At 45.5% G+C, this 27,341-nt stretch overlaps 1 protein-coding gene across 4 annotated transcripts in view; it reads left to right on the top strand.

Annotated features, from left to right (window-relative positions):
• The first annotated feature begins 260 nt into the window (after window positions 1-260).
• The window catches only part of RASGRP1 (RAS guanyl releasing protein 1), an 80,388-nt gene continuing 53,307 nt past the window's right edge, over window positions 261-27,341 (top strand). Inside the window, exons 1-3 of one of the 4 annotated variants that reach the window (XM_036296836.1) lie at window positions 262-521; window positions 854-1,020; window positions 5,030-5,214. In XM_036296836.1, the coding sequence (XP_036152729.1) occupies window positions 5,139-5,214 (76 nt within the window). In that variant the 5' untranslated portion in view covers window positions 262-521; window positions 854-1,020; window positions 5,030-5,138. Of the gene's footprint in view, window positions 522-853; window positions 1,021-5,029; window positions 5,215-27,341 lie in introns of all 4 variants that reach the window. The other 3 variants (XM_036296842.1, XM_036296815.1, XM_036296825.1) reach the window with 3 other exon arrangements.

Raw genomic sequence — 27,341 nt, 5'->3', positions numbered from 1 at the left:
CACCTGCTGTCCAGCCGCGGCTTTGGTGGGATCCAAGGCACCCGGGGCCTCCCCAGCCCTCCCGCTCCCCTGGACCGCACCAGGGAGCGGTCGGGCTGGGAGAGGTAGATGGCTGGGGCCAAAGGCGAGGGCTGGGAGAGGTGCTGGCCTCCTGGCACAGCCCAGTACTGGGGCAGGATTCAGAAGAGAGCCGTGGCCGCCGCACAGTTCCTACAGCTGATAACATCAGTGGGCGTGGCAGGCGGTGCCGGGGAGAGAGTGCGCGCGCCGGGGACGGCGGGAGGGCGCGCGCACAAAGTTTGTGCCTGCGGGTGCGCGTCGGGCGGCTCGCCCGGCTCCCAGAGCAGCGGGTGGGCGGCCCGAGGGCGGAGAGGCCCGGGGCGAAGGGCCGCGCTGGCAGCGGCAGCGGCCGTGGCGAGGCGATGCGCCCCGCCGAGCCCGTCCCGCCGCGCTAGGTGAAACGTCTCCACGAGCGCGGCCGCGGCCATGGGCACCCTGGGCAAGGCGAGAGAGGCTCCGCGGTGAGTAGGGGCCCAGGCCCTCGGGGGCGCCAACGTCCTTCATCGGGGCGGGGGCCGGGGTGCGGGCAGCCTCCTGAGGCTCTCAGGGGTAGAATATGGGGCGGACGACACGGGAGTCTTCTCTAGAGGAAGTTGCCGGCGACTAATGGGGACGGCAGGCTGAGGTCTCGGCTGATGTCGGGGGAGATGCGCGCTGCGGAGACCAGCGCAAGGGACGGTCGCGCCTGGAGTGCCCAGCCCGTCGCACCGGGAAATGGGGAAGGGAGCTGGGTTGTGCGGCCAGAGTTCGCCCAGCAAGCTCCGGGATTGCAATGACCGGCCTCCTCCCCCAGGTCCTCGCTGCCACGCACCTGGGACTCCCACTCGCGGACTTTCCCGGACGCCCGCACCTGCCGGGGCTCCGGGCTCCGGGCGCGCCACCTGGCGGTCTCTGCCGGCCCTGCAAGTCTCGGGAGGACCCAGAAAGGCCAGCAGGGCTTGCAGCGACGAACAAGCAGAGGTCAGGGGACCATAGCCCCTGGGGGGGGCGGGGGGGAACCTGTATTCCCCTCCACCCCACTGTGACTCTAGAGAGACGTTTTAGGAGGGTCTTGGGGTGCAGAATATGAAGAGTGACAGTGAGTGGAAAAGCTCTTATCAGGAGAAAGAGGCCTGGAAGTGCCAGGCAACTTTGAGTTTGTCCCCCAAAAGGCTGGAATGGGACAGCTGCCTAGACAGGGGCCTGCGCTCAGCGAAGAGCCGGGCACGTTGTGCACTTCCCACCTCCATCCACATGGACTCTGTGTGCCAGCGCCATGCCTAGAGGACGCAGGAAGCTTTGCCCTGCTGGACTTTCTAGAGCTAAAGGTCCTCGGCCCTGTATGCACCTCGCCCTTTATCACGGGGGGTCCGACACTGTACCCCGCACCAGATTGAGGGGAAGGGCCTCAGTACTTTAAATTGAGCCATTTTGGGGGAGCCATTTTGAACAGGACTGGAAGGAACCTCACTAGTAGCCAATAAAAGCCACTTTGCACTGCAAAGAAAGCCGTGGAAGTTTCCATAAAAAGTGACCTCCACTGAGGAAACCTGTGCCTGGAGAGGATTTCATTTGAACCAGTTCTGAGTTTTGACAGTGTCTTTCAGCAAACTTAATAGGGCCTTAGCCAATTTTGGCCTCAGAAACCACCTTAAGTTAATTTGTTTCTCTGGGGATTTTGTTTGTTTGTTTTGTGTTTTGTGTTCTTTTTAATTCACAAGGAAATGGCTACTGTCCTTTAAAGATATGCCTTTTAAGATTAGGGTCTATGTATTCTATGGATTACAACACCTTCAAGACCTGACTGCAGAGAAGTCTTTTATTAATCCTATGTACAGCCATTTCACCCGAAGAGGCAGTTTTGAAAGGTTTGTCACAAAGCAGCCAGTCAAGAAGCTGAGTTCCCCCAGGTCATGGTTCAGATAACCCCCATCTCCCTAGACCTCTCAGGTCACGATTTGGTTTTTAGTAGTTCCTCTCCTCCCCGGTTTCTCATGCCCCAGCCCTCGAGTCTCTCTGGGCTCCATAGTTCCCAGGTTGCATTTTTCACACACACACACACACACACACACACACACACACACACACACACCAATGCTTCAAGCTTTTTCTTTCTACTTGAATCTACCCGAGTCCTTTTTAGTTCCGGTAAAAGCATCTCACCTTGTGAACCAAAGTGGTTTCTGTTACTGCTGACATGAGGAACCATCACTAGAATTAGAACCAGGGCAGTTTTCAGGGTCCTCAATGATCACTGCTACCAACTGAGAGAGAAAGTGGGATTTTCCTGTATCCGCCAGCTGAGAGACTGAGGGAGACACCTCCAGGCCTGAGGGAAGAGCTGTGTGTGGAGGCCCAGCCTCTGGTTGCAGATGCCTCTTCTCCAGGGGTCAGGGAGAGGTACTGGAAGGCCTAAGAGAAAAAGAGGCTGTACTGAGAAGGACTGTATTATTCTCTTTCCCAACTCTGCCTTGGGTGGAGATCTTAATGGTAAAAAGGCAGCCGCTCAGGCAGAAAGCTCACTAATCCCAACAGCAGACAACCAGCCCCAGTTTGAGAGATTGTCAGTGCCTCCTGGAAGGGGAAGGTGCCCGGGTGGGGAGCAAGGCATGGGCACAGGCGGCCTGGCTTCTGCCTGTCTCTGCACCGGTGGCTGGTCCCGTTGCCCTTCTGATCCTGGACCCACACACATCTAGAGAAGGGCTTGGAGGATGTCCATGGAGAACCCACGCAGCCTCTGCTGTGAGGACTGTTCCTGCCACAGGCAGGAGGAGGAGGGCCCAGATTCAGCCTTTGTATTAGCAGCTATGATTTCAGAGGACGTTACTTTTGTCTTAGGTTGAATTGACCTTTCAGCCTCTCGTGCTCATTCTGATGGAGTGAAAAGCACATAGTTCCAGGCACAGCAACTCTTGATTAAGCAAATAGAGCCAGAGAGGCACCCAGTACAAATCCCAGATCTAGCACATGGGAGTTGTACTTGCCCAAGTCGTTTAGCCTCTTTGAGACGCAGTTTCAACATCACGGAATGGAGATAATGTCTCTCTGGGATGTAAGCTTTAAAAACCATGCAGATCCCCAGCATAGTACCTGCCATGTCGTAGGTTCTCAATTCATGCTGGCCACTATTATTTCCTCTCATTTTCAGGTTCTGATCTGCTCCTGGGGCTATCTTAGGCCCTGGGTAAAAATCAGTAATGGCCAGAAGTCCTGTAACACCATCTTTCAGAAATCCCTGCCTCTGGTTAGTACATTCCTAATAGCCAATGACTGGTTCAGTTTCACTGGGACCACCCTCGGTCAGAACAGAGCTCAGCAGCCACTGCCGGCCCAGCATCCTGGAGGGATTTTGAAATGCAGGGTGTTCCCTCCACAGGTCTGGCTGTGCACTGAGTGGCCCCATCGTACAGTAGCCTTTTTTTCACAGGCTGGTTTTCCAAATTCCGTGTATGCCCCAGTGTCTTATTTTGATTTCAACACTTTTTTAGCCCCTCCTGGGTGAGATTTCTTGTCAGAGAAACTTTCCCCAACACTGCAGCTGCAGCTGGTTCTCCCTTCTCTGAGGACAGCACAGCCCTTCCCCTTGCCACTCACAGGACACTTAGGATTGACAGAGCTGTCTTTCCTTGGCCTGGGTCTGATCCTCCAACTAGAGTTTTGTACTGAAAAACTTATAGATAGACGACCTTTAGACAACATCAGCTAACATATAGTGAGTATGATGTACAGTTTACAGCGTGCCATCGCATAGACTGTCCTGCTGGTCTTCTCTGGCCCATCGCGATGTCTTACCCATGGAATAAGCACTTACTGATTAATGGGTGCCCTCCTGTGTTCAGCAAAAAACGTAGGGAGTCGCTAAAGTTATGGATCTGAGGTATATTTCTCTTTCCTTTTTTTCTTGCTTCCTCTTTGTAAACTGTGAAATAAGCAGGCACAGTGGGGAGAGAAGAGTTAACGATATGCTCGAAGAAGTTACAAGTAACAACACCCATCACTAGTGAACCTTCAGAGATGATGGAAACGTGCCTGTGTGTGTTGATGTTTTTTAATGGAAGGGAAAACAAAATGCTTAATTAACCTTCATGTATCATTTTGCAAACAACGTGACTTATACTGAGAGGTCATGATCAAAGGTAAAGCTCTGTGAGAGTGGGCAGAGGTGCCTATAGGCACTCCTAAGCCTTTCCATATCCAGGCGAATTCTTTTGGATTCAGTTCTGGAATGAAGCTCTCATGAGCTCTGCTCCTCCACACCCCACCTCTTCCCCACCCACCAATAGGTAAGGATCCAAGTACAGACTTAATGGAATGGTGTTTAATGATAAAAATGACTCATAATGATTACTTGTATTATCATTCATGAAAGACAGAATCTTAAAACCCACCAAGATTTGTGAGAAAGGCAGGACTAGCTTAAAATCTAAATACCACCACCCTCACCCCTCACCCCTCCTCACCCCCTGCACACGGGTCCTCAGTCTTTGACTTTCCCCGCAAAGTCCTTAAAGATGTTTCCGAGGCCATCTGGGTTTCTGCAGCGTCTCGGGTGTTGTTCAAGATGAATGAGTTTAGCCAAAGATGAGACCACCTGAAACTCAATTCTTAAGACCCAAGTCAGTGGCCTCAAGGCTGAAAGGAAAAAGTATTGCTAGGACCCAGGACTGCCATGGTAGCCCTGCCTCTGCCTCTCCCCTCAGGCAATGGAGACAACAGGGCAAAGCAATCCTAACCCCCAGAGGACAAGCCCTAGATGCAGCCCTGAAATCTCACCTTGTTATTTGCTTGGGAGATGTTTCTTTAACAGCCAACCAGTCCGTTTGGTGCATCTGCCAAGTGGGAGGGGTGTAGCTTCTATCAGCCCAACTCCCAGGATTAATTGTCTTATCTCTAGTCCTTCCTCTCTAATCTGCCTTCAGAGCGTGGAGCTGCCCCTGTGTTCGCCCCCTGGCCGCTCCGCTTGCACTCACTGCCTCCTCTCTTTCCCCAGGAAACCTTCTCATGGCTGCAGAGCTGCCCCTAAAGCAAAACTAGAGGCGAAGCCAGCCAGCAGCCCCTTCCCCTCCCATCCCAGCCTGGCCCAGATCACCCAGTTCCGAATGATGGTGTCTCTGGGACATTTGGCCAAAGGAGCCAGCCTGGACGATCTCATCGATAGCTGCATTCAATCCTTTGGTGAGTTGCCCACATGTATAAAAATCACTCTCTTACTTTGTTCTTCCTTAACAAGTGCTTCATAGAATAGCAACCTAGATTGCATTTTGGCTTTAAAAATAGCTTTTGAGCCTTTGAAATGTTGGGGAGGGTGCGCAGTGCCTGTGGCACCTGACTGTGTGGGTGTATTAGGTCGTGATGAGAGGTGTGATTTAAAGTGAGAAAAGTTACCGAGGAGAGTTTGTATGTTTCTTCGGACGGAGGTTTTTCTCGTGACAAAAGAAATTACATAATGCTGTTGTGCGCCTGGTGCTCTGACTTTTTGTCCTTGTGTTCTTGGGGCACACAAAACCTAGGTTCCATGAGCAGACTCTGTTATCGCACAGAAATGTGAAAGTCTTTGAATCATTTGAACAAAGAAATCTTAATAATTCCCTTTCCAATCTGAATGGTCCTTACAGAGGAATAGGAAGGGATCGGGTAAAGCTGGCATTTCTGTGACTGGAAGATACTGATTAATAAGCATTGCAATTGGGGGTAAGAGGCCTGAGAAGCATACAGACTCACGTTGGCAGTGAATTACCTAAACGCTGTCCTCCGTCATCACCCGTAATCACTGTGAAGGGTGCACACCCTAGTGCAGCTGACAAGCAGTTATCGGCAAAGATGCCCTATTTTTTAAAAATTTTATAAGCACTGTCTTTCTCTTGGTTGTTATTTGTGAAATCGTGATGGGAAAGCACTAAATATTTTCTCCCTTCAAAAAAAGGAATGACTAAAATGCATGGAAAAGTCATAGGTTTCCCCTCTGTGTGCCCCCCCCCCCCCCCCCCGCTTGAGCCCCTCATCTCCCACCATGAAGCAGAGGAGCCATAGTGGCTCAGCTCGCAAGCGCCTGCCCAGCCGGCACCGGGAGCCTCTGGGAGGGGATCACATCCCAGGTAGCACGGCATGCAGATGCCCTGGAACTCAGAGCTGGGATTCCTGGCCGGACTTGTTTAGTGCTTGGCCAGACCTTATTTCTAGAACTGGGAAAGGCTTGACACCAGGAACACTCACTTAGTGCCTTCTATTACAACACTGAAAAGAATAGTTTTGATGATTTCAACACTGTTTAAAGCAAATGTTCTCAACTGTTAGTGCAGAATCACATGGAGGTTTTTTTTTTATAATACATTTGCTCCACCCCTCAAAGTTTCTGCTCCAATGGGCCTGGGGTGTGGCCCATAATTTACATTTCTAACAAGTTCCCAGGCGGCGATGCTGATGCAGCTGATCCAAACAGCCCGCTTTGCTTTTCAACCAGGAAAAGAGGGAGCATTTTTGTTGTTAGTTGGGCCTTAATTTTAATTAAATTTCTATTTGTTTACACTTTAATTTTTCAGTCAGGGATGAAGTCGGGAGCAGAATGAATGGTTTTCCATTTCAAATTAACCTCCTTAGGAAACATGCGTGCGAGGAGAAGCGCGAGGACACAGTGGAGCCTGGAGGAAGCGCCGCTGTGATAAGTTGTTGTGTCGCCTCGCTCCCACTCTAATACGCGGCGGAGAGCCTCACACGGGCCTGGCAGTCGCCGGGCACTGGCCTTTGGCAGGGCACTAAGCCTTCACGCACAAAGCTTTTTATTCTCTTTCCATTTCACTGTTGAAAAAACGGCGACCAGCAATGTATTTATTTATCATGCTTTCTTCCTCCCATGTCAGTCATGCAGCTGCTGGCTGATTATTAACCTTCAGATAATCATGACATCAACCTGAAAAGTACATGACTGATTCTGCAGTCCTTCCCTGAAAGAACCAAGTCCAGTCCACGGCCCTCAACAAGTAGTACATTGTTTTCTAGAATATGTTGAACTGGAAGATGTACCTTAAAATCCCATAGCTGTAAAAATCCCATAGAGCCTGAGCGTCTTTTATGCTTTATCAAGAAGCATTGAAGTCCCTGATTGTGACGCTGTGCTGGGCAGTGCACACGGAGAATGGCAGGGACTGAGCCCCTGTCCCATTATTGGCGCTTAGAATACCTGAGATATACTCTGTTCAGAAAAAAAAGAAAAAGATACAAAACACAGGGCAGTCATAAGCGAAGTGTAGGGAGAATAAATCCTTTATGCCATGTAGAGTTTGAGTCAGTTCACCTCCAAGGGGAGGACATAGATTCGGGAGAGCAGCCAGTGTTTGTTCAAACCCCTCTTGGGGCTGTGGGAATGTTTCAGGAAGGCAGGAAGGTTAAGATCTCAGGGCTTCTCGTATTATATTCTGCAGAGTTTCCTGCCACAGAATTTACATGAAAGGGGCAAAGAAGCAAAGACACCGTATGTCTGGAGAGAACGGGAGACAGCACTTAGCCTGTGATTTTGAGTGGTTGGTTATCAGTTGACGGGTCTAGTTGGGGGAGGGGAGTGAGATTGAGCCGCAGAGGTAAGGGGGGTGGGGATGGGCAGCAGCAGAAGAGCTATGTCCTTGGGCTCCTACCTGTCGGCCTCCTCAGAGGCGATGGGAGAAGGGTGCAGAGTGAGGCTAATGTTTCTCCCTGGTTATTTCTCAGCCTTGGGTAGAAAAGTTGTTTTTATAGGATAAAGTCATCTAGTTTAGCTTTGTGTTAATGAGTTTAAATACCATCTCAGTTTAATATTCGTAAAATATGGAGGGAAATAGTACTGGAGGATTAGGGAAACGTGTTCTTATTTTCTGGTAATCTCTCACTTCAGACCTTGATATTGGCCACTTCTTCCAATGTAAAAAAAAATGTTTGAACATAAAGACTGACTAATGAGTTCATGCATGTTCTACTGCTTTCCCAGCCTCACTTGCATGCAGTTGCTCTGAGGGGTTTTGAATTGGCTAGAGCTGTGCTGTCTCATATGGTGGCCACTAGCCGCACATGGCTGTTTACATAGACAGTTCAATTAATTAAATTATATCAGGTGTGAAATTTAGTTCCTATTTCAAATGCTCAACGGCCACAAGTGGTAGCTGCCTCTGAACAGAATAATAGAAAAATCCCCATCATCGCAGGAAGTCTGTGGGACATGCTGGGCAGAGTAGACAGCCGACTTGGAAGGGAAAAGCAACAGACAAATTTTCTGGAAACTGAGGGATTTGCATTTTCCTAGCATCTCTAGGTAATAGTCTGAGTACTCCCTGAGGCCTCATGTGCACTTGGCAGTCTTTACTGGTGGCTCTGTCTTGAGTGATATTGGCCACTAGTTACCACCCACACTGTTCTCAGAGGAAGGACTTACTACAATACTTCTAAGAATGAATGATCAGCCTTGGCCCGTTTGGCTCAGTGGGTAGAGGATCTGCCCGTGGACTGATGGGACCTGGGTTTGATTCCGGTCAAGGGCACGTACCTCGGTTGTAGGCTCCATCTGTGTGTGTGGGAGACAACCCATCAATGTGTCTTTCTCAAATCGGTGTTTCTCTCTGTCTGTTTCTCTCTCTCACCCTCCCAGGCTCTCTAAAAATCAATGGAAAAATATCCTCTGGGTGAGGATTAAATAAATAAATAAGTAAATAAATAATAAATAAATAAATAAATAAATAAATAGTTAAAAAAGGAACGGGTGATCAGCACCCACAAAGTAAGCATCCTCATGCAGGCCTCAAGCAAGCCTCCCAGGGTCACGTACAAGCTTACAGATGTGGGATTAGAAACTCAGAACCTTGAGTCAGTCCGTTGCTTTGCCACGAAGCAACCACCCCCACCTTCTGTTTCAATCACAGGCCATGCGTTACATTCTCAGCGTATTATGGGGAGTTAATCCACTCTTCAGCTGAGCACAATGAGGCGAATCATCACAACCTGGAACATTGATGTCAGATGCATGTGAGTCACACCCTCTGTTTCAGAGGTAGAAAAGACTGACAAAAGCATCTGGGCTTTTTAAAACGTTTTTCACTTCGTAGGAGGGCTGCCAGCATTGGGGACCAAGTGGAAGGCTTCAGACATCCAAACTCCCAAAGCTCTTCTCTTGTCCTTTTCTGAAAGCAAGACAACTCCTGACAGCATCAGAAAGAAGGCTGCAAACACATCCCAGAAAGGGACCCTCCGGAGGCAGCTCTGCTGCTCTCCGCTGGGGTGTGGGAGGAAGCTGCAGGTCTTTGTCTTACCTGTCAGTGTAAGGGGGCAACGCAGCTTAGCCTACTATCTTACATTTAGAACTAGAGGCCCAATGCACAAATTTCGTACAAGGGTAGGCCTTCGCAGCCCCAGCCACCTCCCTTGTAGCCCCGGCCACCTCAGCCGGCCCCCCAACCCCAGCTTTGTCCAGAAGTTCCTTCCGCTGTTTGACCGTTTGGTCAATTTGCATATTATGCTTTTATTATTATAGGTCAGTGACGGCGAACCTTTTGAGCTCGGCGTGTCAGCATTTTGAAAAACCCTAACTTAACTCTGGTGCCGTGTCACATATAGAAATTTTTTGATATTTGCAACCATAGTAAAACAAAGACTTATATTTTTGATATTTATTTTACATATTTAAATGCCCTTTAACAAAGAAAAAATCAACCAAAAATATGAGTTCGCGTGTCACCTCTGACACGCGTGTCATAGGTTCGCCATCACTGTTATAGATGTTGATTTTTTTTTTTCTTGGAGTCCCATATGTATTGATTTCTTTTAAACTCAAACCAACGCTGAAAAAGGCAGGTCAGCTATTATTGTCTCCATTGGACAAATGAGAACATAAATTGAGCCTCATGCCCCCAATCTAAGGAGAAAACATGCTACTCACGTGCCCCTTCCTCTGCCCCCAGCAGCCCCTTGGCCCCTGGCTGAGGCAGGCTCAGGTCCCTCTCCTAGAACAGGTTCCCTTCGCTCAGGGGGGCCCACAGGCCACACAGGGCAGGCCTGTGTCCTGGCCCGCATCCTCCCCCAGACTGGAAATTAAACTCCATGAAATATAAGAACTTTATGTTGGACGCCATCTTCATAACAGGTGTCTGCCTGACATTTTCTCTTGAACAAAGTGTCAATTGATTAAAATTACCGTGTGCCTTATATTAATGCTATCCAAAGACCTCCCAAACTAGAAATACCCCGAAACTTTCAGGTATATTTCCCACACCGTGGAGCAGCTGGATACTAAGGGTAAAACACTACACCTGTTTTTCAAATTAGAGCCAAAGAAGGCAGGCACTCACTTGGGACCACACACAGTTCCCTCCATGGCAAAGGGAAGGGTAGGAATTCCTCACCACTCTGCCACTTAGAGTCTGCACCAAAGCGATGTGCCCCTAGGCAGCAGGGGCACAAGGCCAGAAGCCCAGGACTGTGATAGCCAAGGGCACTCGGACCCAAGAATGGGCAACTCCAGGCTACAAAGCCAAGTGTAGGATCAGCAAGGGCCTCACGCCTGGGCCACTGTTGATGACAGGCCCTCGCAGAGAAGACCACAGCTGACGAATAGCGTCCTCACTGGAACGCCCAGTTGCTGGAAGCCATGGCCACAGGTTTCACATGTAAAGGATGGTCCTCCGGGCAGCGACTTCCTAAAGGCTTCCAGGCGTCAGAGCAGCTCGCAGACATGACTGTCCTTTTTGAAATTCATGGACTGAATTAATTAGCATTCTGTGATCAAGATGCTGTTTATCCCAAGGAGCCTCTTTGCTGCATCTTTGACAGGCTGGCAACACCCCATGCCCCGGGCTGGCATGTCTGCCTCTCATGGGTGTGAGTTACCGTGACTGCCATCCCTATGAAATGAGGAAATGGGAACCCCCTTTACTCTCTCATCTGTGCTCTCCTGTAGGGAGGGAGGGTATTTATTGCTGACCTCCCACAGTAGTAGAGAACAGCAGGAGTCATAAAAATGCTTATGCATGAGGATGACAGTGTCTTGGGAATTCTGAGCACTGTAGTTCAGTAAGTCCATCCAGAGCGATGAGATGGACTGCTGAGAGAGAGACAGGCAGGCAGACAGATAGGTCTAGAGACCAACGGTTCTCAACCTGTGGGTCACGAGCCCTTTGGGGGCCGAACGACCCTTTCACAGGGGTCGCCTAAGACCATCGGAAAACACATATATAATTACATACTGTTTTGTGATTAATCACTATGCTTTAATTATGTTCAATTTGTAACAATGAAATTGGGGGTCACCACAACATGAGGAACTGTATTAAAGGGTCGCGGCATTAGGAAGGTTGAGAACCACTGGTCTAGACTGATGGTGGTTGGCTCTGTAGGCTGCTGGGCCTTTACCTGAATTGGTGCCATGAATATTTTTTTGCCTTTCAATTGATAGAAAATTGAAGCTCAGGGACATTAAGGAACCTATGGATAGTGGCCCAGCTCATTAGTGAGAGGGCCCTGAGATCTGAACCCAGTCATTTATGTCCCAGGCCCATGTTCTTCCCATTCTACCAGAGGTTCTCCACCCTTAACATGAACAGGAATCGGGGAGGAGGGTTCATCTTTCAGATTCCTGAGGGTCCACTCCAGAGATTCCCACTCAGCCGGCAGTCACTGTGATTTTGATGGAGGTGACACACAAACTGATGGAACGCTTGCTTTTTGGACACCCCGGAGCATTTTCTTGGGCTTTCTAGGAAAACATGGAAAACTGAAGGGTACAAATCCTCTGAGAAACGATAGAGCCAAGTAGGTTTTTCAACTATATGAACTAGAAAAGCACCTGGTGAGGCCAGCCACCCAGGTAACTCTAATGCAACCCCTAGCCCCAGATCTAAGTAGAGACAGCCCTGCCACTAAGCAGGTTTGCTACATTTGAAACGTCTTTCAGAGTTTCCTGCATTTCTATTCCTTCTCTACGACAGAAACTCCCTTCAAAACTGCCAGCCTGTTCATCTTTGGCCATGGAAATAAGTGGAATGCAGGGGTCTGTTATTACTGTGGTTTGGTCCTTTGCATTCAAAGGCAGCATTCCTATTCTGCATTTCCACCTTCAAGTTTACTGTGGTTCTAGAGAACCTTGCTCCCTAATGTAGGCCTGTCCCCCTTGAGTCAGAGGCCAAAAATAGTAACTTAGCTGGTTGGGAGGGGGGTGGGAGGAACGGGACTGGAGAGGCGCTTTCTATGAGAACTCAAAAAGTACCACTTTTCCAACAGATTTTTTAAGGCCACAGGTTGACGTGAAAGTTATAAAGTTCATGATGGAAACACATTAGGAAATAGTGTGACAGCAAAAGCTGTGTACTTGGTGATTGACAGAAGCAGCAGTGGTTGGGCAGTGAGACCACTGGAAAAGGTCCTCTGAAGTGGAAGCTACTCCCAGGTCCACCTCCTCATGGTAGGACCTGCCCACCTGTGCCTGGAGCAGTTATAGCTGCTGGACTTGGTGACTAGTTCTGCAAATGGTTGGGGTCATCATAGCTAGAGTGGTTGGGAAGGAAACAGCAGGGAGAAAGCAGGAGTGTAAGCATGGCCAGCTTCAGGGGCACACCCTGTGCAGACATGCAAGCTCCCACACTTCGTTAAATACTGTCAGTCTTGAAAGTCTTAACCTGCAAGAGCAGATTGCTAAATTTTCAGAAATTTTGCAAGCCAGTTGTTAAACACAGCCATCATTAAAAATTAAATTATAGCCTGGCCAGTATGGGTCAGCGCTTGAGCGTCAGCCCATGAACCAGGAGGTCATGGTTCAATTCTGAATCAGGGCACATGCCTGGGTTGTGGGCTCAACCCCATGTAGGGGGTGTTCAGGGCAACCAATAGATGTTTCTTTTCATCGATGTGTCTATCCCTCACCCTTCCTCTCTCTAAAATCAATTTTAAAAAAAATTAAATTGTATAAACTTACAAGATAAATCCTCAAAACTCATCATTGCCTAATGTATTACCACATTTTACTGTCATCTAAGCTCTTGAGGTTGTCTACTGTTTCCATATGCTAGGAATGCTGTATAGTGGTAAGCAATGGTATGCACATCTCTTCCCAGCTCCATTTTCAGTGAAGTGGTGCTAGTAGCTTGACATTGTCTATGTTGGGAGTATTTACACCATGGAAATGGACAAGCACCACTAACCAGGGCTTCTTCTTACACCCCACCCCTGGAGAGGCCATTGTTGAACATCACTTTGCCCACCTGCAAGGGTGCTTACATAGCAAAGTTTTGAGGTGAGAAGGCAAGCTAAAACTGGAAATTTAATTTTGTATAACCTAATTAGGAGAAGGCAATATTTGCCATTATTTTGCTCCTTTTATCTAGAATCTTATAAAACAACTCTCCCTGTGTTCATCAAAGAAAAGGAACATTATACCTTAAAGAAAAGGAAATCAAATATCAGTGAAATTGAAAATTTTTCTTAAAAAAGAGACAATGGAACTTCAAAACTCAAACTGAGATAATCATTCTGGAGTCAAAGTTTTATCACTCTACAGGGTTTTTTAAATTTTGTTTTGTCTTTGTCTTACATTTACCTCCTCTAAAAATTCTCCATGGCTTAACTCTCCCTTATTTTTGACCGACCAACCCTCAATTTTGTGAACTTCTGTTCTTCATGTCTTACATGCTGTCACTATTTGTTTCTGATTCCATCTGTTTAATCATTTGCCTTCATTTCATGCTACATGGTAACAGGGTCTATTGTATAACCAAGCTTTTGTTGAGTGTGTTTTCATAAGTTTGTTTGCTAACCATATCTCCAATTTTGTAAACTATCTGTTCATATCGTTTGCCTATTTATCACATTATTATAAGGTGGTTGCAAAAGCTTTTTACCAAAAAAAAAAAAAGAAAAAAGAAAAAAAAAAGCTTTTAACTCTTGGAATACCACATGCTTCAGGAATTTTTTTTTTTCTCATTCTCATTTCCATTTTTACATTGGTTTATATTGGGGATTTTAATGTACAGAAATTTTACATTTTTATGTAGTTAAATTTTCCATGTTTTCTGTTACCTTTTCTTTTATTAACTTGAAAAAATATCCCTATTCCAAAGATTTGGTGAATATTCCATTATTGTTTTCATCCATGTTTTATTAAATCTGTTCTGTGATATACAGTAATTCTATAATCCACAGTGTGGCTGGTCAATAAGATTTTGTCAGTAAGTTTTTGCTGGAGAAAAAGAAGCCTTCAGATTTGTTTCGGAGATTGTCACTGGCTTGAAACCAGAGTGTTTACAGTCACTTTGTGACACAGAGCCTCCGTTTCATCTCCCTGTGGTCCGCTGAGATGCTTTCTGGACTGAAAATATCTGGGAGACGTTGTAATGAGGTCTTCATCATGATGTTGAGTGTGAATCTGAAGAAAGTCCTATAGGAATCTTTATATTTAAAGGAAGTACTTTTGATCTATTTTCAGAGCCAATATCCTTAGGGAGGAGACTTCGAAAACCAACCAAATTTAAATCCATTATTCCTAAATTATTAATATACACTGAGTCTATATTGTTATTACATAATTTTTTATTATGGTAAAATGTACATAACATGAAATTGACCACTTAAATACATTTCTAAAACATTATTTTAGTAATAGTTAACTCTTGAGTATTTACTATGGACAACACAGTTTTCATATTAGTATATTTATTTGCATATTGTTATTTAATTCCCACTCTTTTATAGAGCACAATGGATTAGCAGTCCATCGCCTTAACCACTCGGCCACCTCGTCCCCACTCTTTTATAAGTTTATGTATTTACAAAAATCTAATTGCAACTCTGCTCTTATATTTACTTTTTATTTTACTTTTGAATTTTTTTTATTTATTAACTCGAGGCCCAATACATGAAATTCGTGCAAGAGTAGGCCTTCCTTCCCCCGGCTGCTGGCACCGGCTTCCCTCTGACACCCTAACACCCGGGACCCAGGCTTTCCTCGCAGCCCCGGCTTCGTCCGGAAGGTTGTCCGGTCTAATTAGCATATTCTCTTATTATTATAGATTGGTTTGAGAGAGAGACACACACATTAATTTTTTCCACTTATTTATGCATTAACTTTAAAAATTATTCCTGCTCACTTTAGAAAACTTAGAAAATACAGACTAGCAAGAAAAGGAAATTGCAGTCATCTATTCTGCCACCAAGGGCAAGATAAGCAGTGTCAACATTGTTGGGAATACCTTCCTAGATTCCCTTCTGTGCATGTTGATATGTACTGTAATCACGTGAGCTTTTTTTATGGTAAAGTCACTGCAATTAACTCCACTTTCCATAATTCACATTTTAAACAATTATGCTCTTAAAATCAACATCAGTTTTTATAAATAGGTGTGCTAGCACAGAAAGTTGCTTATTCTAGCCTAAAATTGATTTTAAAAAAAATAATTCTGCCTTAATCCTTTCAGATATGGGACATAAAAGTGACAGTTGCCTGGCAACTAAAATGATTCTAATGAGGAATTAAAAACATTACAAGAAGGGTAATTACTCATTTCTTTCTTTTCAAGGCCAAATGCTAAGTATGATAACCAGTGACTATAGTTATAATAGATGAAGAAAACAAAAAAGTGTTTCTATTAACTTAAAATTCTAGGTGTGGGCTTTTTTTTTTAATGAATGAGGGAAGTTAGATGGGTTTTGTGGAAGAGAAGCTTTGTTTTCAGAAACAATGAAAAAATCTTGTGTTCACTAACTTTCTAAGAGACTCAAGAAGTTGCAACTGTGAAAGATCAAAAACTCGAAGATGCTACAGTTCGGCCCATCTGTGATTCTTGTGCAGAGTAGGAGAATTGGCGGCCAGTGGTGTGATCAGACCACATTGCCCACCTTGTTTTTTTCCAGACAGTGGCCCAGGGCCCTGGAGAAATTGCCAAGGTTCTCACCAAAATCTTCAGGCAGGAGATGCTACCAGGATGGAGCTTGGGTTGGAGGGACACCACCAATGAACTGAAATGGACAAAAGGAGTGGTGACGGGAGGCACTATTCCTGCCAGTTTTGTAGTGAAGGAGAGAATGGAATAACCAGAGTAGTGAGGCCATCAGTGATGAAGTCATCTGGGAATTTGGGGGGTGGAGGCGCAAAGGTAAATATTCCCGGCATCCTTTCACTGCCCTCTCTGAATTGCTGTCCAGGACTTGTACTGTCTTTTTAATCTTGTGAACAGCCCCATTTAAGGGGACACCCAGGGTATTTAGGAAGCCAGGAAATGTCCCCGCATTATCATTCATGAGTCTGTCTTCTTAGAATATAATTACAGCCTATAGAGCATCCTTAAATCTGATGAGCAATTAATCATTTTGGTTAATTTCACATTCACTTAGTGAATGCCAAATGCATAGGGGCATTTTCCTGCTTCCTTTTCCTCTTCCTCCCCAGTGCGTTGGCATCATGGGTTCCAGATGTACTCCATCCATACCTGCCTTGGCGGGTTCATCATTTACCTCCACTCCCAGGCAGTTCAGGCCACACAGTCACTCCGCTTCTGATGCACTGCTTCCCAGGAAATAGCCGGGGTGCCCCCGCTGCTGCTGCTGGGCTAGCCAGAGATGCATGGAGCACTTGGTCTCAGCAAATGACACTGGAATTCACTTGACTTGGGCATTGCGTTAAGCCCCAAAGAAAGCAGTATGCTGTGGTTCCCTGCCCCTCTGTCCCCAGTGGCTTAGAGTCCTGTTACCTGGTCAGCAACCGTAATCATTTACCTGAGGAGCATAGCTTCAGTGAACTGAGAAAGTGTGCCCTCCCAGTTGCAAGAAAGATGGAGGAGGAGACTCTCAACGATAAGAGACTTAAGAGACATTTCAACTTTTCAAAAAATTGAAATTTGAGAAAACTATATCATTAATTATAGGTATTTGGAAATCTGAATGCTGACTGGATATTTGGTATTAGGAATTACTATTGGTTTTGTTTTAGGCATTTTGTTATAAAAAGTCCTTATTTTAAAATATATATAATGAAAGAGTTACTGATGAAATATCACATTTGGGATTTGCTTTATAATAATACTAGTAGCCCGGTGCATGAAATGTGTACACATTAAAAGGGAATTAATTGCCCTAGCTGGTTTTGCTCAGTGGATAGAGCATCGGCCTGTGGACTCAAGGGTCCCAGGTTCAATTCTGGTCAAGGGCATGTACCTTGGTTGCGGGCACATCCCCAGTGGGGAGTGTGCAGGAGGCAGCTGATCGCTGTTTCTCTCTCATCGATGTTTCTAACTCTCTATCCCTCTCCCTTTCTCTCTGTAAAAAATCAATAAAATATATATATTTTTTAAAAGGGAATTAGCAGAGATATTTTAATATTGCTATTTTCCCTTTCTCTATAATAGAAGTGTGAGAGATGAAAGGAAATTAGTAAAATGTATATGAAAATCATATATAAATTTATTAATAAATAAACAGTAACAAAAGGATATAACAACAACAGAGACATGATATAAAAACGACAAAAACATGATATGAAAACAACAAAAACATGATATAAAAACAACAGTGATGCAAACAATGACTGATAAAGTGATTAAACTTACTCTAATATCTCCCTGTATACCACATTAAGAGTGAAAACACTTTCAGAGTGCTTGACTAATTTCCCTTGTAATGAAGTACTTAGAACTTTAACTGTAACATCACATGCTCTTCAAACTCGAGAGAAAGCAATATATAACTGACCATGTGCAAAAATGGGTTCAGGTAGGAATATGCCTACTCTGTCTAGAGTTTGTCCTTGTGATTTATTAATAGTCATCACAAATGCTGGCATCACGGGAAACCATCGTAGAATCAATTTAAATGGGAGGCCAGTGTCAGATGGGGACAAATTAATTCTTGGAATCAGAACAGCCTCTCCCTTTGCAGATCCTGTTAATACTTCAGCTTCGATAATGTAGGTTGTAATCTTTTGATAATAAATCTGGTACCATTACAAAGACCCCATTTACTATTGAGATTTCTCAATAGCATGATGATTGCACCCACTTTCAGAATTGCACGTTTAGATATATTTTTAGTATTATCTATAGCAGTGGTTCTCAACCTTGGCTGCACATTAGAATCACCTGGGAATCTTTTTAAAATCCTGATTTCTGGGCCTCATCCTCCAGAAATTGTTTCTTTGTTATGGGGTGGGGCCACAACATCAGTAACAAAGAAACAGAATTAAAACTTTATTGTGGGGAGCCGCTACAGTGTTTTTGGACAGGTTCAACCCTTGGACTGAGGAGAGGTCACAGTCCTCTCATTGCCACATGCAAGTCCCAGCTTGGAGGGCAGGGCCCTCCCAGCACAATTATAGCCAACAGCTGTAGTTGTAAGCTTGAACTTATGGTCCGAACACATGGCCCCACGTGCCTGAGTGATGTCGGCTTGATAGAGTTCAGGTGCATGTAGTTGAGTGGGATTGAAACCCAGGAGAATGTTATAAACAACTTGGTCACACCCTTACTTTGCCTCCTAGCATCTGCTATAAAATAAAGGCATGGCTGTGGGCGTGGTCGCTGTCTCTCAGAGAAGCAGCGTCCCACCGAGACCCAGCTTTCATTCTCTTGTCTGTCTTTTCTAAGCCTTTCAGCCGCCCCCACTCAGGTTCACCCCTGGCTGTGCTGGCGCAGCACACTCCCAGGGAACCACGCTCCCAGGGCAGGTTCCTGCCTCAAACCCCGCCCTTGCCAGAAACAGCTCAGTGAAACAGCTCGGGGAGGGCGCAGCCCTTGGCAAAGCGACCCAGGATTCAGTGGGGCCACGCTCCAAGGGCGGGTTCCTGCCTCAAACCCCATGCTTGCCGGAAACAGCTCCGGGAAACAGCTTGGGGGAGGGCGCAGCCGTTGCCAAGACTACCCCTGTAGGACTGACTTCCTTCCGGTTGGTTGCAGCTGTTCTTCTGGATGTGATGAACACCACCCATGGTTTTTATATAAGTAGATGGGAAGGAAAGTGAATGTGGCATAGATGGATCAAAATCGGCCATGTAATGATCATTTTTGAAGCTGAGTGAGTCCATGGAGGTTTCTTACATTGTTTTGCCTACTGTGGTATTTGCTTATAATTTTCTTTTTTTTAAATATTTTGTTTACTTTTCAATGACAGTTGACATACAATATTATATTAGCTTTACGTGTACAGCATAGTGCTTAAACATTTATATAACTTATTTATGAAGTGATCATTTCGGTAACTGTAGTATCCAAATTACATCATACATAGTTATTACAATATTAATTTTTAAATATTTTCTCTGACTTTATTTCTATAAAATTTGTTTTAATCCTCAAGCAAGGATATGTTTTAATTGATTCTTTTTTAGAGAGAGAGAGGAGGGGAGAGAGAGAGAGAGAGAGAGAGAGAGAGCAAGAGAGAGAGAGATTGATGTGAGAGTAAAACATTGATCAGTTGCCTCTCCACACACATACTCACACCAACCAGGGATTGAACCCAAAACCTTTTGGTGTATGGGACAATGCTTCAACCAGCTGAGTCGCCCGGGCTTGGCACAATATTATTGACTATATTCCCTATGTTGTAATTTATATCCCCAAGACTAATTTTATGACTACCAATTTGTACCTCTTAATCCCTTCACCCTTTTTGCCCAGCCTTCCAACCACCCTCCCCACTCCCCACCAATCTGATAAACCTCAATTTGTTTTCTGTATCTGAATTTGTTTCTGTTTTGCTTGCTAGTTTTTGTCTTTTAGTTTCCACATATAAGTGAAATCATACAATATTTGTCTTTCTCTGTCTTACTTATTTTACTTAGTATAATACCCTTTACGTCCATCCATGTTGTCACAAATGGCAAGATTTCATTATTTTTTTTATTCTGAGTAGTATTTCATTACATATACATACCACAATTTCTTTATCCATTGGTCTATCAATGGATACTTAAGTTACTTCCATGTCTTGGCTATTGTAAATAATACTGCAAAGAAAACATATGGGTGCATATATCTCTTCAAATTAGTGTTTTGTATTTCTTTGGATAAATAGCCAGAAGTGGAATTACTGGGTCATACGGTAGTACTATTTTTAACTTTTTGAGGAAACTCCATACTGTTTTCCATAGTGGCTGTACCAATTTATAATGCTACCAACAATACATGAGGGTTCCCTTTCTCCACATTCTCTCCAACACTTGTTGTTTGCTGATTTATTGATGGTAGCCATTCTAACAGGTGTATGGCGATTTCTCACTGTGGTTTTAATTTGCATTTCCCTGATGATTAGTGATCTTGAACATCTTTTCCTACTTCTATTGGCCCTCTGTATGTCCTCTTGGGAGGACATAGAGGTCTCTTCAGGTCTCTGCCCACTTTTTAATCAGATTGTTTGTGGAATTTTTTATTTTTTTGACTTTAAGTTGTTTGAGTTTCTGATGTTTTGGATATTAACCCCTTATCAAATGTATCTCTGGTGAATACCTTCTCCCACGCAGTAGGTTGTCTTTTTATTAGTTGCTGGTTTCCTTCACTCTGCAAAAACTTTATTTTATGTTTGTTAATTTTGTTGGTTTGTTTTCCTTCCCGAAGACACATATCCCACCAAAATGGTTAAGACCAATGTCAGAGTCTACTGGCTATGTTTTCTTCTAGGAGTTTATGGTTTCAGGTCTTACATTCAAGTCATTAACCCATTTTTACTTTATTCTTGTATATGGTATAATAAAGTGGCCTGGTTTAATTTTTTTACATCTATCGGTCCAGTTTTCCCAACACCATTTAGTGATGAGAATGTCTTTCTCCTATTGTATATTCTTGCTTCATTTGTCATAGATTAGTTGACCATACAGATGTGGCTTTACTTCTGGGCTCTCTATTCTGTTGAATAACAGTGGTTAAAGTGGGCATCCGTTTTGTTCCTGACCTTAAAGAACAAGCTCTTGGTTTCATTTGCAAATGACTCCATTCAGTAGATTGTTTTTTCATCTCCATCTTTTCCTTTACTGTGAGAAAGATTTTTAGTTAATGTATTCCTCATTACTTTATTTTTGCTTTTGTTGCCTTTGCCCAAGGACATATCTAAAAATAATATTGCAAAGGCTGATTTCAAAGAGTTTACTACCAATGTTTTCTTATAGGAGTTTTGTGATTTCAGGTCTGAAATTTAAGTGTTTGATCCATTTTGAGTTTAGTTTGTATATGGTATAAGGAAATGTCTAGTCTCTCTCTCTCTCTCTCTCTCTCTCTCTCTCTCTCTCTCTCTCTCTCTCTGTTTTTGCATGTACCTATCCAATATTCTCAACACCAGGAAGAGACAGTTTTCCCCTTATGGTATATTCTTGCCCCTTTTGTTTTAGATTAACCATAGAAATGTGGGGTGTTTTCTGGTCTCTATTCTGTTTCATTGATCTATTTTTGTGCTACTACCATACAGATTTGATTATTATAGCTCTGTACTATACTTTTAAGTTAGGGAGAATTACACCTTTAACTTTTTTCTTTCTCAAGATTTCTTTGGCTCTTTGGAGTCTATTGTGATTCCGTATACATTTTAGGATCACTTGTTCTACTTCTGTTGAAATTGAAAATGCCATTGATATTTTGATAGGGATCACATTGCTTAGGGTAGTATGACATTATTAATTCTTCCTATCCATTAGCATGATATATCCTTCCACTTATTTGTGTCTTCTTCAATTTCTTTTATCAATACTTTATACTCTTTAGAATACAAGTCTTGTACTTCCTTAGTTAAATGTATTTTTAGGTATCTTATTCTTGTTAATACAATTAAAACTGAGGTTGTTTTCTTCATTTCTCTTTCTGATAGTTTATTTGTATACAGAAATTTATCAGATTTCTGAGTATTTTATATCCTGCCACTTTACTGAATTAATTTATTAATTCTAATAGTTTTTGGTAGAATCCTTCAGATTTCCTGTATAGTATCATGTCATCTGCAAAAGTGACAATTACATTTCCTCCTTTCCAATTTAGATAACTTTTATTTCTTTTTCTTGTTTATTCCACTACTATGTTAAATAAGAGTGGTGAGAGTGGCATCCTTGTCTTGCTTCTGATCTTAGAAAAGCAGTTTTCAGCTTTTCACTGTTGAATATGTTAGCTGTGAATTTGTCACATAAGGTCTTTATTATATTGAGGTATGTCCTTCTATACTCACTTTGTAGAGAGTTTCGTTGTTGTTGTTTTTTTTTATCAGAAATGGAGATTGAATTTTAATACTTTTTCTGCACCTAATTATAGAACCATGTGATCTTTATCCTTCATTTTGTTTGTGTGGTGTATCACATTGATTGATTTGTGGATATTGAGCCACCTTTGCACCTCTGGGTCAGGTATATGATGTGCTTAATCTGTTGTTGAAGTCAGTGTGCTAAGATTTTGTAAAGGGTTTTTGCATCTATGTTCATCAGGGATAGTAGTCTGTAATTTTCTTTCTGTTGCAGTGTCTTTGTCTGGTTCTAGTATCAGAGTAATGCTAGTATTGTAGAATGAGTTTGGAACCTTTCCCTACTCTTCAATTATTTTGGAATAGTTTGAGAAGGATAGATATTAATTCTTCTTCGAATGTTTGGTAGACAAACCAGATGGTTTGTAAAGCCAACTGGTCCTGGACTTTTGTTTGTTGGAAGTTTTTGATTACTGATACAATTTCATATCTAGTGATCAGTCTGTTCAGATTTTCTTTCTATTTTTTTTCCTGAGTCAGTCTTGGAAGATAATATCTCTCAGAATTTATCCATTTTTTTTCTCTAGGTTGTCCAATTTGTTGGCATTGTATTTTCTTATAATCCTTTGTGTTTCTGTGATGCCAGTTGTCGCTCCTCTTCTTTCATTTCTGATTTTATTTGGGCCCTCTTTTTGTTCTTGATAAGTCTGACTAAGAATTTATTGATTTTGTTTATCTTTTCGAAGAACTAGCTCTAGTCTTATTGGTACATATTTTCTATTGGTTTTGTTTAGTCACTATTTAATATATTTCTGCTCTGATTTTTATTATTTCCTTTGGGCTTTATTTGCTTTTCTTTTTCTGGTTCCTTTAGATATAAGTTTAGATTATTTATTTTATATTTTTCTTATTTCTTCAGGTAGGCCTACATTGCTATGAATTTCCCTATTAGAACTGCTTTTACTGTGTCCCTAAAATTTTAGAATGTTGTGTTTTTATTTTCATTTGTTTCAAGATATTTTTTTCTCCTTGATTTCTTCATTAACCCATTGATTATTTAGTAGCTTGTTGTTTACCCTTTATTTATATTTTTTCCAGTTTTTTCTTGTAATGATTCTAGTTATATACCATTGTTATTAGAGAAAATGCTCCATAGGATTTCAATCTTCTTAAATTTACTGAGGCTTGATTTTTTGCCAAACTTGGACTATCTATACTGCTGATTTGGGGGGAATGTTATATAGTTATCTATTAACTCTAGCTGGTATAAGGTGTCATTTAAGGCCACTCTTTTCTTGTTTATTTTCTGCCCAGATGTTCTATCCAATGATAAAGTAGGGTGTTAAAGTCCCCTACTATTATTGTATTACTATCTATCTCTTCCTTTATGTCTGTTAATATTTGCTTTATGTGTTTTGGTGCTCCGACATTGCGTGTGAAGATGTTTACAAGTGTTATATCCTCTTGTTAGATTGATCTTTTCATCATTATATCAGAGGCCTGGTGCCACTGGGACTGGGGGGAGGCCCTCCGCCCAGCCTGTGCCCTCTCGCAGTCCGGGACCTCTCGCTCCTTACCACCCACCTGCTTGCTGCTCCTTACCGCTCAGCTGGCTGCTCCTTAGTGCTGCTGCAAAGGCGGGATAGTCTCCCGCCACAGCCACTGCACTCACCAGCCATGAGCCCAGCTTCTGGCTGAGCGGTGCTCCCGCTGTGGGAGCACACTGACCACCAGGGGCAGCTCCTGCTTTGAGCGTCTGCCTCCTTGTGGTCAGTGCGCATCATAGCGACCAGTTGTTCTGGTCATTCTGGTCATTCCTCCCTAATGGTCACTTAGGCTTTTATTATATAGACTAGAGGCCCGGTGCACAAAAATTTGTGCACTCGGGGGGGAAGGGGGGGTCCCTCAGCCCGGCCTGTGCCCTCTTGCAGTCTGGGACCCCTCGGGAGATAACGCCCTGCTGGCTTAGGCCTGCTCCCGGGTGGCAGAGGGCAGGCCCAATCCCTAGGTGCAGCCCCTGGTCGGGCTCAGAGCAGGACCGATTGGGGAGTTGGGGCGCTGCCCCCTGTCATGCACAGAGCAGGGCGGATTGGAAGGTTGCGATGCCACCCTCAGTAACGCTCAAGGTAGGGCCGATTGGGGGGTTGGGGCACCGCCCCCTGTCACACTGAAGGCAGGGTCGATGGGGAGGTTGCGGCACCACCCCCTGTCATGCACAGAGCAGGGCCAATCTTGGGGTTGGGGCGCTGCCCCCTGTCACACACAGAGCAGGGCCCATCAGGGGGGTTGGGGCTCCGTACCCTGTCATGCACAGAGCAGGGTCGATCAGGGGATTGGGGAGCTCCCACCATCACGCACAGAGCAGGGCCTATTAGGGGGTTGGGGAGCTCCCCCCTGTCACTCACAGAGTTGGGCCGATAGGAGAGTTGGGGCACCGCCCCCTGTCACACACAGAGCTGGGCGGATCAGGGGGCTGGGGTGCCACCCTCTATCACCCACAGAGCAGGGCTGATCAGGGGGTTGGGGCGCCGCCACTGTCACACTCAGGGCAGGGCCGATGGGGAGGTTATGGCTCTACCCCATCACACACAGATCAGGGCCCATGGGGGGTGGGGGGTTGGGGTGCCACCCTCTATCACCCACAGAGCAGGGCCGATCAGGGTGTTGGGGTGCCGCCACTCTCACACTCAGGGCAGGGCCAATGGGGAGGTTATGGCTCTACCCTGTCACACACAGAGCAGGGCCCATGGGGGGTGGGGGGGTTGAGGCACCGCACCCTGTCACACACAGAGCAGGGCCGATTAGGGGGTTGGGGCGCCACACCCTGTCACACACAGAGCCACAGGGCAATCAGGGGGTTGGGGAGCTCCCCCGTATCAGACACAGAGCAGGGCTGATCAGGAGGTTGGGGCGCCTTCCCTGTTAGGAACAGAGCAGGGCAGATAGGGAGGTTGTGGCCCTGCCCCCTGTCACACACAGAGCCGCAGGGCGATCAGGGGGTTGGGGAGCTCCCCCCTGTCACGCTGATCCCGGTGCTGGGAGGCCTCTCGGCTCCGCTGATCCCAGTGCTGGGAGGCATATTACCCTTTTACTGTATAGGATAGAGGCCTGGTGCATGGGTGGGGCTGGCTGGTTTGCCCTGAAGGGTGTCCTGGATCAGGGTGGGGGTCCCCACTGGGGTGCCTGGCCAGCCTGGGTGAGGGGATGATGGCTGTTTGCAGCTGGTCACACACCCTTCGGGGTGGGGGGTCCCCACTGGGGTGCCTGGCCAGCCTGGGTGAGGGGATGATGGTTGTTTGCAGCTGGTCACACATTGTTCAGGGTGGGGGTCCCCACTGGGGTGCCTGGCCAGTCTGGGTGAGGGGCTGAGGGCTGTTTTCAGGCTGGCGGGTGACGGAAGCTCCCAACCGCTCCTTTTTTTCTTTTTTTTTTTATTCTGTGCCAGCTTTAGCTCTGAGGCTCCAGCTCTTAGGCCTCTGCTCCTGAAATCAGGTATCTGGTTTGTTTCAGTTCTATAATCGAAACAATGTATAACTCCAGCTCTGAGATCCAGGCTAGCTGAAAGCTGGTTTCTGGGGTTTTGTTTAGCTTCTATATTCGTTACAATGTTTCTTAAACTGTAAGCTCAGAGGTCTGCAGCGGCAGGCGGGGAATGTTGGAGTCCTCCGTCACTGAAGCAAGCAAGCCTCATGTTAGTATCAAGCTGCCCGGCTGCCGGACGCCATCTTGGCTGGCAGTTAATTTGCATATTGCCCTGATTAGCCAATGGGAAGGGTAGCGGTCGTACGCCAATTACCATGTTTCTCTTTTATTAGATAGGATAAGTCCCTTCTTTGTCTCTTATTATAGTTTTTGTTTTAAATTTTACTTTGTCAGATATGTATTGCTACCTCCGCTTTCTTTTCATTTCCTGTGCATGAAATATATTTTTTCATTACTTTACTTTCAGTGTATGTGTGTGTCTTTTAATCTGACGTCAGTTGCTTGTAGGTAGCATATACATGGGTCTTGTTTATTAATATACTAGAGGCCCGGTGCACAAAAATTTGTGCACTCGGGGGTGTGGAGTCCCTCAGCCCGGCCTGTGCCCTCTCGCAGTCTGGGACCCCTCGGGGGATGACTACCTGCTGGCTTAGGCCTGCTCCATGGGGGATTGCACCTAAGATGGTAATCCGGGCGCCCTCGGAGGATGTCCACTTGCCAGCAGGGAGCAGGCCTAAGCTGCAGTCGGACATCCTCAGCACTGCTGAGGAGGTGGGAGAGGCTCCCACCACCACCGCTGTACTGGCAGCCATCAGCCTGGCTTGTGGCTGAGCAGATCTCTTCCTGTGGGAGCGCATTGACCAGGGGGCAGCTCCTGCATTGAGCATCTGCCCCCTGGTGGTCAGTGTGTGTCATAGTGACCAGTCATTTCCAGTCATTCTGCTGTTAGGGTCAGTTTGCATATTACCCCTTTATTACATAGGATAGAGGCCTGATGCATGGGTGGGGGCCAGCTGGTTTGCCCTGAAGGGGTCCCGGATCAGGGTGGGGGTCCCGCTGGGGTGCCTGACCAGCCTGGGTGAGGGGCTGATGGGTGTTTGCAAGCTGGTCACACCCCCTTCAGGGTCGGGGTCCCCACTGGGGTGCCTGGCCAGCCTGGGTGAGGGGCTGATGGCTGTTTGCAGCTGGTCACACTCCTTCAGGGTGGGGGTCCCCACTGGGGTGCCTGGCCAGCCTGGGTGAGGGGCTAAGGGCTGTTTTCTGGCTGGCCAATCCCCCCGGTGATGGAAGCTCCCAGCCTCTCTTTTTTTTCTTTTTTTTTTATTCTGAGATTTATTTATCTTCTATTGAAACTTTGTAGCCTTGAGTGGAGCTTAGAGCCGGCCAGGGCGGGTGGGAAACTTGGCTTCCTCCATTGCCAGGGACAACCCAAGCCTCCTGCTCGCTCCAGCTCTGTGGCCACGGCCGGCTGAAAGCAGGTATCTGGGGTTTATTTATCTTCTATAATTGAAACTTTGTTGCCTTGAGTGGAGCTCATAGCCGGCCACAGCAGGCGGGAAGCTTGGCTTCCTCCATCACTGGAGCAACCAAGCCTCCTGCTTGCTCCAGCTCTGTGGCTGCCAGCCGCCATCTTGGTTTGGTTAATTTGCATATAGTTGCTCTGATTGGCTGGTGGGCAT

Source organism: Myotis myotis, unplaced genomic scaffold (assembly GCF_014108235.1).
Source record: "Myotis myotis isolate mMyoMyo1 unplaced genomic scaffold, mMyoMyo1.p scaffold_m19_p_1, whole genome shotgun sequence".
Classification (NCBI taxonomy): domain Eukaryota; kingdom Metazoa; phylum Chordata; class Mammalia; order Chiroptera; family Vespertilionidae; genus Myotis; species Myotis myotis.
Note: the sequence above shows the minus strand (reverse complement) of the source record. Positions and strands in the feature narration are given on the sequence as shown.